Source organism: Diabrotica undecimpunctata, chromosome 9 (assembly GCF_040954645.1).
Source record: "Diabrotica undecimpunctata isolate CICGRU chromosome 9, icDiaUnde3, whole genome shotgun sequence".
Taxonomy (NCBI): domain Eukaryota; kingdom Metazoa; phylum Arthropoda; class Insecta; order Coleoptera; family Chrysomelidae; genus Diabrotica; species Diabrotica undecimpunctata.
Window position 1 is genome coordinate 83727598 of NC_092811.1, and position 21266 is coordinate 83748863.

General features: G+C 33.1%; 1 protein-coding gene across 2 annotated transcripts; it reads left to right on the plus strand.

The window, feature by feature from the left end:
- The first annotated feature begins 678 nt into the window (after positions 1-678).
- LOC140450204 (dual specificity protein phosphatase CDC14A-like) lies at positions 679-21186 on the plus strand. Of its 2 annotated transcripts, XM_072543678.1 has the most exons (6): positions 679-1062; positions 1150-1230; positions 1292-1399; positions 1857-2137; positions 15496-15663; positions 21013-21186. In XM_072543678.1, the coding sequence occupies exons 1-6, from the start codon at positions 918-920 to the stop codon at positions 21184-21186; spliced, it is 957 nt and encodes a 318-aa protein (XP_072399779.1). In that variant the 5' UTR covers positions 679-917. The 2 variants fall into 2 exon arrangements, with proteins under 2 accessions (XP_072399779.1, XP_072399778.1); XM_072543677.1 differs by lacking the exons at positions 679-1062; positions 1150-1230; positions 1292-1399; positions 1857-2137; positions 15496-15663 and adding an exon at positions 19016-20880 and having other exon boundaries at positions 21013-21151.
- The last annotated feature ends 80 nt before the right edge of the window (positions 21187-21266 follow it).

The following is a 21266-nucleotide window of genomic DNA, read 5'->3' on the forward strand; positions in this document are numbered from 1 at the left end:
TTAGATCGCAGGCGGCGAACACTTTTTGAAGACTACGAAGTGACTTCAAAGAGATAATACCTACTCATATACTAGATCTATACAAGCTCTGGAATTCTGGAATGGATATCATGAATGAGTAGAACATGTACAATAAGAAAGTTGGGAATATTCCTCTAATAGGTATGTGATAAATGGTTTGGACTTCTTCTTCATAGTACCTATAGCACAAGATTTAGATGCAGAAAAAAAAATATATTACGAAAAGTGAGGATGATGATGACCCCCATGTCAAACAACAGAGTTTCTGGTTTAACGCTGTTTAAAGGCGTTGTAAAGCATTTTGAAGCTTAATATTCTATCTAAACTCACGCATTAGTAAGATTTTTAGTAATTATTAATTATGGTTAAATACAGTATTTTCAAAGTAGATTATTAATTTTCAGTTGCATCAGCATTCAGCATTCCGCTTGTAATTGTGAAAACAGATACAGAATTTCTTCGGTTTCTTCTACATATTTTGTTTATATTGTGAGAGTCAAATCGTTGGCCTAACAACATAAAATTAGTATAATTGGACATCGATTAATAAAAGAAGGCATTTTATTATAAATTAAAAGAAGGACTGCACACTGTAGAACGCCAATTGAAAGTAATAAGGTTTTATGTCAGTGCTGAGAAGAATGCCTAGTGCTTAATTTAAATTTTGACATAAACATATATGAAATAAATAAGTATTACTTTTGTTTTGATGGTCCACGCTGTATATACCAAGTATCCATTGTTAAATGAAAAAATTATAATAAACAATTTCTAATTTTTCTCATACCTTCTAAAGATAAGTAGTTATCCTTGGAAGCTCAACTCCTTTTGCTATATAAATTCAATGTTAAAACTCGTTTCATAATAATATTTTAGTACATGTTGAGGAAATAAAAATGACTAATACTACTCCCTTACATTTTTTTGGTAAACTTTTCCTACTTCTCTCTGTTTACACGGTGTGTGCACAGCTAAAAGGCGATATGGCAAAAGACATGAATTTTAAATTGATAAGTGGCGACCTAATGCCCTTGGTTGGATGTAAGTTTTTTTTATTTTCAATTACACTTTTAAGAATAATTTTTATTTATATTTCGAAGACTTTAAATACATAACCTTACTTTTCAGTTGGAACTTACCAGATACGTGGGGACGATTTGATTAAATCTGTTTTGGATCATGCTCTAGCAGCAGGATACCGACTTATAGGTAACAGTAGACACAATGTACAGGTTTTTATATATTTCAAATACTTCAATTTTAATTGTAGACAGTGCTGCAGTGTATGGTAATGAAGTATCCATTGGAAAAGCATTGAAAGAATTATTACCAAAACATAACTTGACCAGGAAAGATATATTTATAACAACTAAGTTGTGTAAGTTGTTTGAAGCTTTTTAAATAAATGATAAATGCAGCCCTATATCCATTGTGATATAAATTTCATCTCACATCATTCCCACTTACTACACTATTAGTACCAAACTTTCTGTCTACCTGTATCCCCAATAAATTGTATTTGAGGTCAGTTGATACAATGAGATTAGCCATAAACCATTTTGCTCTGACATTATAGAATATATTACTAGAATTTCTGAAGAATTATTTTTAAATTACAGATTTACTGGAGTCTGGAATATCTGCACAACTTATTCATTACTTCTATACTGTTTTGATTAGAACTTTGCATTTAAAGTGACCATTCATTATGCAGATATAAATGTAAACTAATATATCTCATAGTTATTCTGAGAGCCTTGATATAAAGAAACATACTTCTGTTGTGATTTAACTTTATTTTCAAAAACTAGTTAACATTAATATCTTGTTTTCAGCTCCTAGTAATCAAGGTGTACAGGCATATGGTGCGCTTCAGAGATCCTTGCAAAATCTAGATTGTGAATACATTGATTTATACTTAATACATTGGCCTGGAGCACAAGGTATTAACAGTGAAAATAAGAATAACACAGTTCTTAGAGATGAAAGCTGGCAGCAAATGGTTAAGGGTGTTAAAAATGGCTTAACTAAAAATATTGGAGTCTCAAATTATAATGTTAAGCATATGAGAGAATTGTTAAACAAAAACCATGGTATTAAACCAGCTGTGAACCAGGTGAGTTAGACATACCTTCTGTAGTAATATATAGGTGAGAGTGTATGAACATTTTAGAATCCTTTTAGGCCCATTGCTTTGAGATACCTATCTAGGTATAGTTGTCTTTTGTTTATTTTTTCTAGTTTTTGGTTCCAGTTTCTTTAAACCTAGTACCTAATTTTTAAGCATTTGTAGGAGAGGATAGGGAAGATCTGTATGGATTTTTGCCTAATTCTTTCTGGTTTTTATCATTTATTTATTTCTGGAATCAACTGCAGTACAAAAAATTAATTAGAACAGTTATACAATATGCAGCATTACAGCTATTAATATATCGTAAAAAAAACAAACACATATAAGTAATAACAAATATAGACATTAGTTGGTAATAATAACATTTGTTTAAACCTGTTTGCTAATTTGTCTTAAATTTAGACAAGGAAATGTTCAAAATTTCAATACAATTACTATTCACAACTTTTAATATTGTGTCAATAGGTGTGTGTTAAGCATAATTGATATTATGAAATGGTAATATAAATATTTGGAATCCTGATTTGATGCTTATACAGTCAAAACCTAATATACTTATTATGAACTTCTTAAAGAGCAATGTCACTGTGATGACATGATCATGTCTCACAGGGCAACCGCTCTGGTTGCCTGTTAACACATATGACAAACTCAAAAAATGTTGGTTGGTTAGAGTCCTTGGGTCCTACATGGCATAAATGAAGCCTCTTAAGTAACTTGTTATTTAATGATAATATGACATAATAAATTTAAATTATGCTGCAATTTTTATTTACTTAGTCTGTAATTATTTTATACATTATCGAAATAAATGTTTTATTTTAATAAACCTTATTTTTATAATCCTGGATACCAAAAATTTATAAAAATATAAAATTATAGCTATTAAAAATTTATGAGGAAAATTACAACAAAAAACTATTTAATTCAAGTGTGCCAATACATGTTTTAAGATAAATATTTACCTTTTTTTAAGTCCTCAGAATATATAAAATGTATAATGTGTGGCCAAATATAAATTTTATAAGACAGTTAATGGCAGCTATACTTAAATGATTAAATATGGTGTTGCATAATTAAAACCATTGCAGACTTTTATGTACTTCAATATGTTGGTATAATGCTTGCAGTGGTGGGCATATTAGAAATGACAACAATGTTTTATTTATTTAAACTTAGGCAAATCTATCTTAAGCTCCTATATAATCATAGTTTTTGTACTAGCTAATTTTAAGGTAAATATTTTTTTAAACAAAAGTGTCACATGAAATTCCATCTAAGTACAACATAAAATCTGAAAAGATAGGCTGAATCAACCCACACAGGGAGGGTTATGACATTATGTAGATTAAACTAAAAAAGCAATAACACAGATTGTTTAATAAGAGGAAAGATAAATTAAAGGGTTAATGGCATAGTCTAAAATAATAAATTATTCAACAAACTAACACAAGTTTTGAAACTGATTTAAAAGAATCTATATTAATTTAGGACTATATGAGCCCTAACAACTATACATTGGCACAAACTGAAATACATGCATAATTCAGATAGTTGACAGTTTTTTTAATCATGGTATTTTAATGTATGTATTATTACAATTATAGTTGATTATATAGGTTCAATCAGCAACATAAAATAAAATATACTTACTCTAATAGAACTAATTAATAATAAAATAAAAAAATGTTTATTTTGTTGGCAACTAAATATTGGGACATGGAATGAATATTTGTTTTTAAAATGGAGTAGCATCACTCCTAAACTTTATGAGCGCCCGAACTCAGCTGGCATTGACTGTACAAAGAATCTGCACTGTTTAGTGGTAAATGTATTCCAGAGTGGAAAACAAAGTGTACAACCAAGAAATAGTACAGCTAAAAAAGAAAACAATGAACTAAAAATAGAAATGATAAAAGAAATGATGAAAAAGTCAGCATCGTAGAAAATAGAATTGGGAAAGAAGCAAAAAATAATCATCTAGTCATCATCATCATCATTCTGGCTTTACAACCCTATGTGGGTCCTAGCCTCCTTAAGAATCGTCCCTATCAGGTTCCTGGTATATTCTATAAAGTTCAAAGTTGTATCATCTTCTCCACCCTCCATTGCCATTCACTGCTCCATAAATTCGCCTTAGTACTTTTCTTTCCAAACATCCTAGGCTAACATGTTTTCATTATTTTTTGTTATAGTCCAGGTCTCTCAACCATATGTTAGGATTTGGGCGTATTATTGTTTTGTAGAGTTTTATTTTTGTATTTCTCGATATAATTGTGGATTTAAGGAGGAGGTTGAGCCCAAAATAGCATCTGTTGGCCGTGCAAATTCTGCGGTTTATCTCTGTGGTAGTATTATTTTCACTGTTAAGGAGCGCTTTCAGGTATAAAAATTCGTTCAATGCTTCGATGACGTCGTTTTCTATAACAATTGGTCGTAGTACTGGTGGTTGCGTGCTTATTTTCATATACTTCGTTTTGTTGGCGTTTATTATTAAACCAGCATAGGCCAGGATTTTCACTGGTTTATAATATATTGAGCCAGTGGTTGTGATTTGTGACATACGTATTACTTTTTCCAGAGCCAGATTGAACAGTATACAGGAGAGAGTGCCTCTCTGGCGCAGCTCGTTATTTGTTTTAAAAGGTTCAGATAGTTCCCCCTGAATTCGTACTCCACATTCAATTTTTTCAAGTGGTAGTTTTGTTAAATTTACCAACTGATTTGGTATTCCTATTCAGCCATTCCTATTCCTTCATTGCCTTGAATATTTCTCTTCTATTCACAGAGTCGTAGGCTGCTTTGTAGTCTATAAATATGTGATGAGTATCAATGCCATATTCTAGTGTTTTTTCCAAACTTTATTTCAGGGTTGCAATCGGATGAATTGTCGATTTACCACCTCTGAAACCAACCTGGTATTTTCCTACTATCCGTTCTGCATATGGTGCCATTCGATGACATAGTACTGCGGAAAATATTTTATACGCTGCATTTAAAAGCGTAATTCCTCTGTGGTTAGAGCATTCAAAGATATCTCCTTTTTTGTATATGGTGCAAAGTATTCCAATATTCCAATCATTGGGGAGGGATTTCTGTGCCCATATTTCTTTTATAAGCTGTTGTAATGCCTTTATGGTATCATGGCCACCTTCTTGATATAGTTCAGTTGAGAAATTATCTATTCCGGGTGATTTGTTTCAAGAATCGTTGGTGGTTCTAATCGCTGATAATCATCTAGTAGTAGTGGAAATAAAAGCGGAAGTAAAGGAAGAGATACTAAAAAATGGCATGACAAACTCTTTATTAAGCGACACCTAAAACAGGATGTAAAGATAGAAAGCGCCATTAAATTAGAAGAACGGACTTGTCTAATAAAATTGAGAAATAAGAACGAACAAAAGGGGATGCTGGAAAATAAGATTCAGCTGAAAGCTCTTAATGAAGACAGGATATATATTAATGAAGACATGATGGTTATATAATAGAACAATTTTTAAAGAAGTAAGGGAAAAGGGATAAGCGATGAGAAAAAAGAATGAATTTACTGAAAAGTCAACATAAAGTATAAGTGCAATAAACAAAGAAAAACCCGGAAAAGCAACAACGACGATAATGGTAGCGAAAAGGGACAATCAGATCGCAAGAGAAAAAGAGAAAGAAGAGGAAAAACAAAAAATAATAAAATCAAGGAAACAAAATAAAGTTCAAAACAAAATATCATTGGCAACGTTGAACGCCAGAGGAATAAATTAACAGGCATCTGGTAAATCAGTGTAAGAATTACAATCTAGATTTAGTAGCGCTCCAAGAGGAAACAACTGGGATCAGAAATTATTGAAGTATACATTTATATACAGTAATATACTGGGTTACGGTTTTATATTGAATAAAGCATTGAAAAACTTAATAATTTAATTTAAAGATATTTCAGGAACAATCTATTATATAACACTAGATGTAAATTGTAGATGAAAAGGAAGAATTTTATAATGTAAGTATTAGATGCCGAATTCGATCAAATACCAAAATGCCACCTTAAAATTGTCTATATCTATAGGGCACCTAAACGCAAAGATAGGTAAGGAAACAATATATGTAGAAATGATTGGGACGCACAGTAAGCACAAAGAAAATAATCGAAAATAATTAATATACTGTATCAAATAGAAGAATTTGATTATCATGAACATATACTTTGAAAAAAAGGAATTATACAAAAGACATACTTGGAATTTATTAGACGGAAAAAGTAGTAAGCAAATAGATTACGTGAAAGACAGAAGAAAAGGAAAATAAAGGAATAAAGGAACAACTAGATAAAATTGAAGAATATTTCAGAAACAAGCAAATAAGAAATTTATACCAAAAGGTTAACGAGGAAAGGAGGGGATATCGAGGCAAAACAATATTTATTAGAGATAAAGAAGGACAACTAATACGAACAAAAAAGAAGCAACTTTAAGATGTAGAGAATATTTTAGATAGCTAATAAACAAGAAACATACAGCAAAAGTAGGGAACAGACATATTATGGAAATAGAGATACAAAGAACAGAAGTACCAAGCATTGAAGATATTGAGAAAATATTACTTAGCTTGAAATCCAACAAAAGTACAAGTGAGAACGAAGTAACTGCAGAAATACTGAAATATTGAGTCGAGCAATCAGTGCAAAAAACACTATTTGATGAAAAAGATATAAACACAAGAACGCATGCCAAGACATTGGAATGAAGTTTTAGTAATTTCCCTGCACATAAAAGGAGAAAAAATATGGTGTGGGACATCGCTCTGCCAAACTAAGATACAAGGTGATGGCGAAGTGTAAAAAGAAAAAACTCGAAAAAAAAAAAATGGATAGAAAAATAAGTAGAAATTGAGAAAAGATCTAAAGGAGAGTATCAATCTGGATTTAGGAGAAGGGAAATCATCGAACACATTTTTACTGTAATAAATGCATGCTGAAAGTAATCAACATCAGAAAGAAACGCATATACTCTTCGTTAATGCCCGAAAAGCTGAAGATAGTAAAACTGAAATTAAATATAACAGAAGACAGAGTCAAAGTGAACGGAGAATTATCATCAAAACACAAGTAACGATTTTAAAAGAATGTTTATATTTTTATCTGATGAAAAAATATATAATATATAATAAAAAAATACGAAATGGTTGTATACAGAAACTGGAAGAAAATCTCCAAAGCAACGATATAAAAGAAGCGTGTATATAATATATATATAATATAAAACTTTATTCTATATATATATATATATATATATATATATATATATATATATATATATATATATATATATATATATATATATATACGCACTTTAAGAGAAGGATACAAACGCCGAACAAATCTATGCAGAAATGAAGAAGGGCAAATAACCAATGATCCAAAACAAATAAATCAGTCTGGAAAACCTATTTTCAAACTCTCCTAGGGACGCAAGAAAATGAAGAGTATATGGACATGCATCAATTTGAGGGAATCACCGAAAATATAGAACCCCCGACGATGGAAAAGGTAGAAGGTACTAGGTGTTCGCCACCTACCAGTAGGACAAATGCATATGCTTATGAACAAGATTTGGAATGATAAAATGATTCATAGCGACTGCAAAAACCGGGATTATATGCCCAATATATAAAAGGGTATAAACTAAAAGGCGAAAATTATCGCGGCATAACTACTTACATACTAAACAAATGAATCCAACAACTCACTGAAAATATTGTTGGGGAATATCAAACCTTTTTCCGAAAAGGAAGATCTATAACTATAAAAATTCTAAACAAATCGTGGGAATATAACATTGACGTCCACAACGTAGTTGTCGCATGGATAATGAACCCCCAGTGTAGTACACCTAAATTAAATTCACTGGACAAATTTACGAAGGTTGGATTCTGTTTTATTTGCTTTTACACAGAATTACAGGTAGGTACTTAAAAAATATATAAGCAATATTAAAAAACTTGCAATATCAACCCAACATGACATTAATAGCCGACTTCAAACTGGTGTCTCTTATCTCTTCTTTTTCGCAGCCCAACACTACTACTCCTTTCATCCAACAAATTGTTCAAGGTAAAGGCAATCTCTGACATACTTCCACCTGAGGAATATTCTGATAAAGTAAAATATTGCTCACAAAATCTAAAAGAGACATGTTACAAAACCATTATACAAAAAAATAAAACTTGCTAATAAGTATACAGTTTTTGACAATCACTACTCTGAATAATGTTTAGACACTTTAGAAGCCTGTCCCGTACGTGTGATTTTCACTTCAGAATCCTTTGCACTATTTTTCGGAACACTGACTTTAAACACTCCCGCTTCCTCATTCATTAGTACAGTATTCGTCTTCAGAACTGGAGACTCTAGCAGCGAACTCAGCAACGTGTGAGGTACCATTGAATTCACTTTTATTATTCGAAGCTCGAACTCAGGAACGGTACGACACTCTAGTGACTAAAGACGCTGGACAGGTCACAATAAATATCCCTTAGCTGTCTTAGCTTTGCACAGTCGAACACTTCCATCTTTACCAGGGAAAAGTTCAACAACTCGTCCAATAGGCCAACCTAAACGTTTACTGGCACCGTTGCCCAAATGCAAGAACAAGACGAGACTTAGACAGTCTTGGTCTTGCGCCAATACACCTGGTCTTGGTCTTGGTCTTGGTATTGCACTCCCGGTCTTGGTCTTGGTCTTGCAGCAAGAGTCTTGCAAGTCTTGCAGTTACCCATTAGCCTATTGCTATTTATTAAACGTTACTTTAGATCTTAGAACAACGTAACAGAGTAAGTACATTTTAAGCTTAAATTAACATAGCCATAATAAAGACCAACCAAATTAATAAATGTCTAAATAACTGACACCGAGTGGGGTTTGAAGCCACGATCTAAGCGATCCGTGCCTATGCTCTAACTAACTTAGCTATCTAACATGCCCCACGGAAGTCAATCTGTTTCTTAATAAACGTTTGCATTTACTAAGCTTACATGTGCTAAAACATGGTTAAAACACAAAAAAAAAACAAATTAATGACATAAGCATGCCTGTATTTTAAAGAACATTATCTGGCTAGAAAGGGATTGATGGACATGATGGGCAAAAAATCCACATACATGTATCAGGGCACAGATTTTTTAGGTGATAAGATAACAAACTATAATCCACTTATTAAAGCAAAATAAATGTTTTTACCAATCTTATCTCTACTTTTATATAAAAAACTAACTTGAAAAAATAAAGAATAGGTAAAAAAGCAATGAAAATCAAAAGAAGTTATTTTAAATTAAGGAGATACCTACTTAATAAATACATTGATTTACCAAAATAAAGTAGTAGGTACATAATATATGTAAAGGTAATAAGTATATTTTTTTGCATGTCCACTTTTTCCAGCGGTTATTAAAAAGCTTGTGATATCTCCACCGAATTTTGGTTTTTTAGGAAGAAATATTTGTAATTCCTTTTTGTGAAAAGATATTAGATGCTTCCTTAAACCTGACGTGTTTCTGTTGTTCATTTTCATTTCAACCTGTCTATGTAGGCACAATTTACACAAAGCAATTTGGGATGCATGAATTATTTCGAAAAACTCACCAAATTTGCTTTTAGGTCTTTTAGATCTATAACTCCAACGCTCACTACTCCGACTAGAACTATTTGAATCTTTGTCCCTCATGTTAAATTGTAAACTTGTCACTCCGGGAACAACAAGGATTAGATGAAAAACAATTATTACATTAGACTCAAAGGAAAGCTCAATTGGGAATGAAGTTAAGTGATGTCGAAAAAGTAACGACTATACTTTATAGCTACTTTATGTTCGTTACTATCCAATACCCTATTTTATAAGTATCTAATAACAATCCGAGAATTATATATCGTTACTTCGTTATTCTAAATACTTCGGTATTTTGTTTACACGGTAGGCGACATTATCTGTTATTAATTTGTCTCGTTACTTTTGAATATTATCCACGCTCTTTCAGCAAATTTTGTTTAACCGAATGATCTCATCGCACCCTCAGCAGAAACAATTTATAGTCTTAGGCCGATAAGATTTGTTTATTTAGATTCCTCCTGACTTAATTATAATGGGAAAAAATTGAATTATTAAGTGGGTGTCCGTAACAATTATATTTTTTATTAGCTAGGGTGACACATTTTAAAAAATATCGATACGATATTACTGTCGGCGTCTCAATGCAAGAAGATTATTTTTATGATTAGAGGGCGGCTATTCTCAAAATATGGACAATTAATTTTAGAGCGAAGAAGTCATCTGCTTTAGAAGAATGTACAAAGTATTTTATTTTTACATTGTAATTATGACCTCTGAGCACGTGTCAAATGCGTTTTTTTAATGAATATTTTGATTCGGTATGTATGTTTATGGTATTGTTTGTAATTCGCATAAGTCCAGTTTTTCAAATTTTTATTACATAATTTTTTGCATCTCATAGAGTCTTTAAGCATATACCCGAACTACTAAAACCACACTCAGTCCTAACTGAAAGACGCAAGAGTCTTGCAGGCTTAGTCTTGTTCTTGCTTAAATCTTGCACGGTCAGTCTTGGTCTTGGTCTTGCTAAAATTAGGCGGTCTTGGTCTTGGTCTTGCAAAAACGCAAGAGCAAGACCAAGACCGATTTTGGGCAACACTAGTTGCCGACAAGCACAATTTTATTAAGAGCGATCGGGCGATGAGTTTTATTTGCACAAACCAGTTTTAACTGTCCAAGATATTCCAAACGGAATCGCTTACGAAGTTCTTTTCGCAAAGTGTGAACTCGACGCACTGTCCAACACAATGAAGCATTGACTATAGCATCACAATCTGGTAGTCCCCAGTCCACCTGATCCCGCAAAAACATCGATGATATCAAGCCAACACCAATCTTGAGGATCATCCGATAGATACGTTAATGGTCCCGAATTAATTATTGCTTCACACTCACATAACATGGTTAGCAAAGTCTCATAGTCCAAACTGGCATGACCTAGTGTTGTCGTGTCGTAGTCCATAGTCTAAACTAGCAACGAATACGTTGCACAGACATCTCACGAGTAACACTGTCCCAGTTCCAGACATAATAAAGCATTCTTAGCACCCACAAAACTTACCGTTATCACTATAAATCGTTTTCGGCCTACCACGACGAGACACGAACCGGCGTAATTCCTGAAGAAAATTAGAAGTTGATAAGGGATAACAGAGTTCTAGATGAACCGCCCTGAAAATTGCGATAACCGATCTTACACTTCGCCTTCCTGAGAAAATCCAAAACTTTTCTCGGAACAAACTTAGAGTACCTTGGGTCCTAACTTGACAAGACTTTAAGTGGTAATACCTAATTAACTAATGGTTACCTCATGTTTAGATGACAGTACGACTGGAAAACGGTAATACTGCATACCTTCTCTGTTAGAAACTCTAGATCTCAATCTAATCAAACTCCTTCTTCATAAAATGGGTCAAGACGATTAATCCTTTTATCATCCACACTTAAGAAGCTTTCCTGCTGTACTTTTATCAAAACAAATTTCTCTGCAGCTTCAAACTCTTCAGAGGTCAACTCACCTTTATACTTCTGGTCACTTTTGCGACTTTTTTTACAAAACATTGAATCGAAGCCACCATTCGTACCATCTCAGTATATTGTGAAAAGTAGCTAAAATGCCAGTCACACGAATTATAAACATTATCAAGAGATGTCACCAAAGTCTTCCTTCGCTCTGCATTAACTTCTTCTTCATTAGAAGTAGCCTTACTAGATGGCCACATATCGCGGCTTTCATATAACCACTCCGGTCACTCCCACCATCTTGACTGAAACAAATGTCTAGAAGTGCACCCTCGTGATGGCAAGTCTGCAGGATTGACTACTCCTTGTAGGTGACGTTAGCTTTCCATTGAAGTTAAGCTCCGAATTTCTTTGACTCGGTTCCATACAAAAACTTGCCATTCTTCTTGGCGTTGTATTCAGGAAATAACAATGCTTAAGTCACTTCAAAAAAGGGTTCTGTATTTCCAGACAAGTTCTCTGCAATTTGAACATACAAACGAGCACCTATAGTTTCAGCTAGTAGCTCCAGAAGTGGAATAGTCATTTTCGAGGTAGATTTCTTAATTGGAGCCAATCTAGCTCTCGATGACAATAGAGATACAAATACTTTACCAGAATAACTCACTTACAAAAAGATGACACAAACATAGGCCAGTTTTGCTTGCATCACAAAAACCATGGATACTTAAATCATATTATGTCTCACCATTCATTTATACCCATCGAGGTTATTCCATCTTCTCAAGATAAGGTAAATATCTCAACCAAATTTTAAACTCTTCAGAGATGACTTCACCCAGTGGTTCGTTCCATGCCAAGCTCTTCTTCCACAAGTTTTGTAACATGAGTTTGGTTACTAATAGAGCTGGACATAAATATCCAATAGGATCAAACACTTTCTGTGCTATAGAAAGGATTCTACGCTTAGTCACTACCATATTTTCTAAGTTCGTGTACTCTCTTAAGAATTTCAAATTAACTATTAAAACATCTCGCACAGAATGCCAGTTCATACCCAGAACAGGACATATCTCTTCAGTTCCACTAACTTCAGCATTTCTTGTACGCTCCCACCCTCTTAGTTCAAACTGTCCCTCTGCCATAATTGCCACAGACTCTGTAATTAACCTTGACACCATCTCTTCATCAGGTTAACTTGTTGACAATACAATATTCACAGATTTCAGATCAATCTCTGACAATTTTCATAGATTTCAAATAACCCTACGACTACGACTCAATTAATAGACAAAAGTTATATCAAATATTGCATAGCTTTAAAACCCCCCAAAAATACATCCGACCATTAAAAGCAACAATGCACTCTTCAACGGCAACTGTCTGAGTACAAAATGAGCTCACTGAGAACTTTTCAATAGTCAAAGAATTAAATCAAGGAGACAGGCTGGCACAGACACTGTTCAACTTGACTCTCGAATATCTAATAAGACAGCTGAATATAGGAAGAGGTAATCTCCTAACAAATAAATCAATACAGATTGCCGGCTATGCCGATGACACTGGCATTATGTCTCGTAGAACAAGAGAGGCGGCAGAAATATGTTCACAATTAAAAACAGCGGCAAAACAGACCGGACTAGAAATAAATATCCAAAAGACAAAAAAGCTAATACCGGCAAGAGCTAGATAAACAGATTCGCAGTTGAATTAGAGGACGATATTGAAACTGTAGAAAATTTCACATATCTGTGAGTTGCATTAAACACGGATGGAACAGAAGAACCAGTAATTCAAAGAAGAATAGTAAAGGGAAACAAAGCTTACTTTTCACTCGCAAATGTGTTCCGCTCGAAAAACACACACTGATGATCGAAAATCAGGGTCACAACTATTATCAGACCAATAGTATGTATGTGAGACATTGGTGATAAGAGAAGAGACAAAACGAAATCTCGAAGGCTTCGAAGGGAAAGTCATAGGGAAGATATTTTGACCTATTAAAGAAAACGAAGTATGGAGATCTAGGTACAACCATGAACTCTACCAACTGTTCAAAGAGGCACCAATCTCAAAATTCATTAAACTTCAAAGACTTCGATCGTCTGATCATGAACTACATGAGTTAGAATGGAGACTCAAAGATTGCCAAAAAGAGCCCTAGATAGTAAAATGCAGGACGCAAAGCAAAATGAAGGCCACGGAAAAGGTGGGAGGATGAAGTGGCAGTAGACGCGCAAAATTTGCTAGACGTAAGAAAATCGGCGCGGGACCGGCAAGGTTGGAGGCATAATTTGGAGGACGCCAAGACTTGATTGGAGGGAGAGAAAAAAATTGGAGATTGTAGCGCCATTGGAGACAGAGAAAAAAAATTTTAAATCCATTCATTGATTTAATTAACCTTATTTGATGTACAAATGAATGGCATTTTAATAGTATTTTAAAGTATTATCGGTTTACTTAAATGTATTGTCCAATTGGTAAAATCAATAATTTTATTTTATCTGCAACTATCTTTTCATTGATTGTGTGAATTTTAATCATTTGATGTATTAGAATTATTCTAGTTAATAATAAAATATTGGAAAGTTCATAAACAATCAAAAGAATGATTTATATTTGAGCTGTTCATACAAGTTAACCCCAACTATTTGTTGCATCAGGTGCACGTTCGAGCAGAGAGAATCAGACTTTTAATTTTTTTATTCTCCAGACATACACTGGACATTGCTAGGACACCATATTTAGAGTGTTGTTCTAAAAAAGAAGAAAATTAGGACATTACTTCGAGTACCACTATCCCCGGCTACACAATAATTATCTATAATCTAATTCCGATAAGGATAAAAGTAACCGATAAATAAATACATAGTAATGAATACGCATTAAAAGGATAAAACAATTAAATTTTATAATGTACCTCACAACGCGTCGGCGTCGTCGACAGGATTAAAAGAAACTCTGACAGTGAAAGTGTATGTTAGCCGCACGACTATTGACAACAAAGTGAGCGAGCACTAGTGAGGAAGCGCAGGGGAGGTGGTGACTGTGATAGAATGAATGGATAGATAGAGTGAACGTATGAATGATGGATATTATGATCATCCGTCCAACATCGCCCTCGAGCTTTGACTACCTCAAGCTCGTAACGTCGCAACGCACATTCTCAAATGGAAGAGCGACATCATCGCGTCAGTCTAACAGTTTTGCTTACACTGTCATCGCTTGAACTGAATGTCTGGCTACAGCGGAACCAAAACAATGGAATACAAATATGGCACCACAGCCATTAATCAAAGTGTTTTTGATTAATGGCTGTGGTGCGACATCGTGTGTGACGGCTATTAATGCCATAATAAAAATAAACTTTACATTAAAATATGATACCAACCTATCTTTTGCTATTCTATTTTCAATAATAAATATTGGTACTATACGTTTTGGTAAGTAATTATTTACAATCTTTATTTCCATTCTTATGGATTGATACTATTTTTAAGCTTTAAAATTGACTTTTGTACTCGTACTTCTGGTTCCACTACGGATACAATAAAAAATGATGCTGTTAGTGCGGATACGAATGGATGTAATGATTGGTCGTTGAATTCTACAATTTTATTATAAACTGCTAAAAAAAATGTTAAACTCTTTAGCAGGAACGGTCGCATTTGTCTGGTATGATTTTCTAAACTTTCGTTGTTTTTTTTTTGTTGTTGTAACAATTATTTCTTATATTTGCATATAATTTTTATTCATAATATTTGTGCTTATTACTTTATGTTTTAGGTGGAATGGCATCCATATTATCATCAACCAGAATTGTTAGATTTGCTAAGAAAAGAAGGCATTCTATTACAGGCTTACTCTTCACTAGGAGGTAGTAATAATCCAGATTTGTTAAATGATAAAGCAATTAACAAAATAGCATCAAAGTTAAGAAAAAGTCCTGCACAGGTAAGATATTCAAACAAAAAAAATTAAAAAGGAAAATCTCACTGATTGGCTGTATACCATAGTGTAAAAAACTTACTATCAAGTAAAAACTTCTGGTATGTATATATTTTTATTACAATTTTTAAATTATCCAAAATGATTAAAAATTTCCAAACGTTAAAAACGTTAAAAATTAGTTAAAACTAGCAACATAGCAAGGTCTAGTAACCCTAGGATTACATGATAAAAATATTAAATTTTAAAATTGTTAACGTGGTAAAAATAAAAATTTTTACACCAAGCTGAGAATGAAGAACAACAACAGTTACAACAACACTAGCAGCAGCAACAACAACAGCAACAACAGCAACAAAAAATTAACTTCCAAAAACTGGTGGATTAATTTTACACAGTGCTGAGGCAGCTCTCATGTTCAACCAACTAATGCAAAACAAATCGAAGATTCTTAACGGGCACAAAAGAATCACTTTATCTACAATTGTACTAAATACCATGATAACTCCAATAAAAGCTACACCTGACATAAAAGAAATAAAAGCTTGATACATAGAAGATCTTCTTCGGAAATTATACATGCCTTACAGCAAATGAAAAACAAAAAAGCTCCTGGTGAGGATCGTATTACGTCTGAAATGTTAGAAATGGGCGGCAACATCGTTGTAGAGGTTGTGGAAGTTTTGTTGAATAAGTGTCTAACAGAAAAAAGAATAGCCAGTCTGTGGGAAAACGCCGAAATAATACTTTCACACAAGAAAGGAGACACTGCTTATGTTGAAAACTACAGACCTATAAGTTTGTTGTCACACTTATACAAATTGCTAACAAGAATAATAACCAACCGCATAACACAAAAACTTGATTTATATCAACCGGTTGAACAGGCGGGATTTAGAAAAGGGTTTGGTAGTAACGATCACTGACAAACCATCAGAACACTGGTAGAAAAAACCACAGAATACAACGTACCTCTACATATGGCATTTATTGACTTTCACAATTCTTTCGATAGTATTGAAACTTGGTCCTTTTTGTCAGCCCTGAGGGATGCTCGAATAGACTCACGGTACACTACACTTATTAAAACCATTTATGAACAGGCCATATTCCACATCAAAATCAATGAAGACGAAAAAACTGAAAAAATGCGCCTTGGTAAATGTATTAGACAAGTTGATACTATTTCACAAAAGCTTTTTACCTTAGCATTGGAAAATGTATTCAAACAGCTCTACTGGGAGCAAAATGGTCTAAATATTGATGGTGTACGTTTGAGTCTTTTGAGGTTTGCGGACGACATAGTATTATTTAGTACAGATATCAAGGAACTTGAGCAAATGCTCAAGGAATTAAATCAGCAGTCAAATAAAATAGGTCTTAAAATTAACCTTCAGAAACCAAAAATAATGAGTAATTTACAAACTAATATTGTTATTGACAACGTCAGTCTTGAAAATGTAGATCACTATATATATATATATATATATATATATATATATATATATATATATATATATATATATAAGAAATATTGGATATTATTGACTGTCGATATAAACAAACCACACAGTTTATTAGGGCTGCAGTCAGTAGGTTTGGCCGGGATGTTATAGAAACACTCTTTTGACTTTTGGTCGAGCTTTCGTAATTCTTTTATTCCTTCTTCAAGACACTGTAATTAGAAGAAAGTGTAAATATTTACAACATATCTCAAATTGTCATTACAACTTACTAGTCGTTGAGATTATTTGTGTAAAGCTACGACACTCAACATTAAAAACACCCATATAAAATATAACATGTAAAATACTGGACAAAATACATTTTAAAATTTAGTTGGAAAGTTAAAATTTTGTTAGTGACATCTTTTAATGGTGTGTTTTGACTGATCCATAGAGAACAGAAAAAAACAAAAATAGTGTGATTAAAATGTAATTAGGAGTTCTTGCTATTATATTAATGGAAGTAGTATATTAAACCTGTCTTGATAGTATGCAACATGTTTTGTATGCAGGTGTATTATGGTGTGTATATGTAAAAGTAAATCTTTATTTTATTTTTGATGTTTTGTCAGTAAGTAACAATAAATGTTGCTCAATTTATCTATGTCTGACTTTTTATTTATACAAGACGTATTAGATTTTATGAAACACATTTCCAAGAAAACACGTTTTGAATGTTTTTTTTTCCTTTGTCAAAATACAGGAATCTTCGAAATTAAATTCATGTTTTAAAGTTAATGCATGTTCTGTGAGCGGATCTTTTTGGTTTTTATGTCGCTGCGATGTGATATTACTCTATTGTGAAAATTACGAGATGATTCTTCGATATACATATTTTTACAATTAGCACACGGTATAGAATAAACAACATTCGATGACTCCTGTATTGTAAAAGGATCCTTTGTCTTTGTGTACAACTTCGATACCGTTTTCACATTCTTAGTTGCAATTTTTAAGCCACTAACATTTTTGAAAATGTTCAATAGCTTAGGTGTGAGAACTGGAACTAAAAAAGTTGAGATCTATAATACAAGAGAACTCCTATCCTTTTGAATAAACTCATTTTTGGTTCTTCTTTTCCTTTGCAATTTTCTGACAACCAAAATTTTCATAATAATGAGGTGAATGAGGTCCGACAACTGACACAGACATTGACACAGAACACATCAGAGCTACCACAATCTAAAATAACGTAGAGTTGCCTACCCTATATTCCAGTATATTTTATCTATTTTTTATCTATATTATTTTGCTATTGAACTTTTTTCGTTAAGATAGCTATACATCTAGGCCACAGAATAATAAACAATCAGAATGCCCACTCTGCTTGTCAAGATAAGTACGCGCATCCCGTTCGCGCAGACGGAATCAGCCATGTTTTAAACGGAACCAGTGCTGCTCAGTGATATTTTATCTGATGTGCATAGAAAAATTAACCCGGTTTAAGGCTGATTTATAAACTTAACGTTCGCGTTACAACATGGTCAAATGGGAAACTCATATGTCTATTTATAAACATCGTTCGTCGTTGGCGTTCGGTTCCGTTCAAGAGGAACCAACTTTATCTTTACAACCAACCGTTGTACAACGGCCAACGGCAAAAGATAAAGTTGGTTCCTCTTGAACGGAACCGAACGCCAACGACGAACGATGTTTATAAATAGACATACGAGTTTCCCATTTGACCATGTTGTAACGCGAACGTTAAGTTTATAAATCAGCCTTAAACCGGGTTAATTTTTCTATGCACATCAGATAAAATATTACTGAGCAGCACTGGTTCCGTTTAAAACATGGCTGATTCCGTCTGTGCGAACGGGATGCGCGTACTTATCTTGACAAGCAGAGTGGGCATTCTGATTGTTTATTATTCTGTGGCCTAGATGTATAGCTATCTTAACGAAAAAAGTTCAATAGCAAGTTGGTTGGCTGTATAGATAATTATGTGAAGTCACTACAAATGACACATGACATTTATCTTTAAGACATCTCTGAAGTCTCTAGTTTCTACTGTCTACTGTCTACTATATTCCATTTTTGTTTTGAATATAAATAGACCATTAATTTAGAATATCTCTTTACCAAATAAATTAACATGATTCTTGCTGTTTTGAATCAGTTGGTGTATTATTGTTTTATCTTATTAAACATTTATCAGTGAAATAATGGAAATACTAAGTGGAAATAGTGCATACTAAAAAAATGTGTTTTCAATAATAAAGTACTCTCCAATTGCAATATCAAGAGTAGTATCCAAAAATAATGAATAGCAAAGACAGTGTATTGTTGAATGCCTCAGAATTTATCAAAGACAGACTGTATTTTATCTGTGTGAAATGTACAGTGGATGTAAAATGTACACCTTCACTCCATTATTTCACACTGAATGAAGATATAAAGTATGATAGTTTCTATGAAGACTTTGGGCCCATGAATCTTGCTATGATATACCGCTATTGTATGAAGCTGAACAAGAAATTAAGCAACTCTGGACTTAAAACCAAGAAGATTATTCACTATGTTAATGATTGTACAAAAGAAGCTAGGGAGAGAAGAGTGAATTCAGCATTTTTGATTGGTGCTTATTCTATAATATACCTTTGTTATACACCTGAACAGGCATTTGAAACTCTCACGAAAAATTCCTCAAAAGGATACCTTAAATTCAGGGATGCATCTTTTGGAGAACCATATACTATCACCCTACTTGATTGTCTGAAGGGCATCAAGAAAGCATTGGACTATGGATTTTTTAATTTTAATGATTTTGATTACTTAAAGTATGAGTATTATGAACAAGTTGAAAATGGCGATTTCAATTGGATAGTTCCTGACAAGTTTATTGCTTTTTGTGGTCCTCAAGAGGTACCGCATAGCTGGGGAGATCACAAGCCTGAAAGCTATTTTCCCTATTTTAGGAGCCACAATGTCTCAACTATTATTAGATTAAACAAAAAGACATATGACTCAAATATCTTTAGAAAAGCCGGCTTTGATCATAAAGATTTATATTTTGTAGATGGTGGCACCCCTAGTGAATCAGTCTTACAACAATTTATTAGTATTTCTGAAAATGCTAAAGGAGTGATAGCAGTTCACTGTAAAGCAGGATTAGGTAGAACTGGATCCCTGATTGGATGTTATATCATGAAGCATTATAAATTTACCGCAGAAGAGGCTATTGCTTGGATTAGAATATGTCGCCCAGGATCAATTATAGGCCCTCAACAAAGTTGGCTACAGGAAAAGCAGAAACAAATGTGGAAAACTGGTGAAAGTTATAGGAAGGAAAATTGTTTAAAAGCACCAATTAAACACAAAACTGGCATATACTCTTTAACTAGAGGGATGGATGATAAAATCAATCCGCATCCAGTTAGTCTTCAAAAAATAGGTGAAAAAGTAGATCATAAGGATCTTGAGTCAGATGAAGAATATAAAAAGGGCTCCCAAGGAGACCAACTTAACCGAATTAAACTAAAAAGAAGAAGAGTTGCAAATGTCAACAGCTGCAATCACAAACAAAGGAAAAGCTCTGGTAAAGTTTCTTTTGCATCTTTCTATGAAGGACTTACAAATAATCATAATAAACCTAAAAAACGGGTTTTGTCAGAAGAACAAGGAATCAAGAGAAAAACTAAGCTGTTAAGAAAGAACCTGTCTGATTCTGTTGATATGTAATCACATTGCGATAACCAAAATATTGCAAATATCTATGGTAAGGTTATATCAAAGGCTGTGTGAAGGATAATAAACATTGTTATATCATTTTAATTACTGCTGGTATTATTATCAGCAAGTTTAATGAATGTTGATTCTTTATTGTAAACTATTAATTATTTCTTCTTAGGTTCTTCTACGTTGGCCTCTTCAACAAAATATTGCCATTATTCCCAAAGCTCGCTCCAAGAAACATATTGATGATAATATTGATATAAACTTTGTCATTCCTGAAGATGATATGAATATATTAAATGGTTTGCCTCAAACAAAATATGCTTGGGATCCGGATACAATAGCTTAATTCAATATATATTTTTATGGATTATACTAACATCTAACATAGTTTTATACTTTATATTTATTCTAACTTTTTATAAAAAT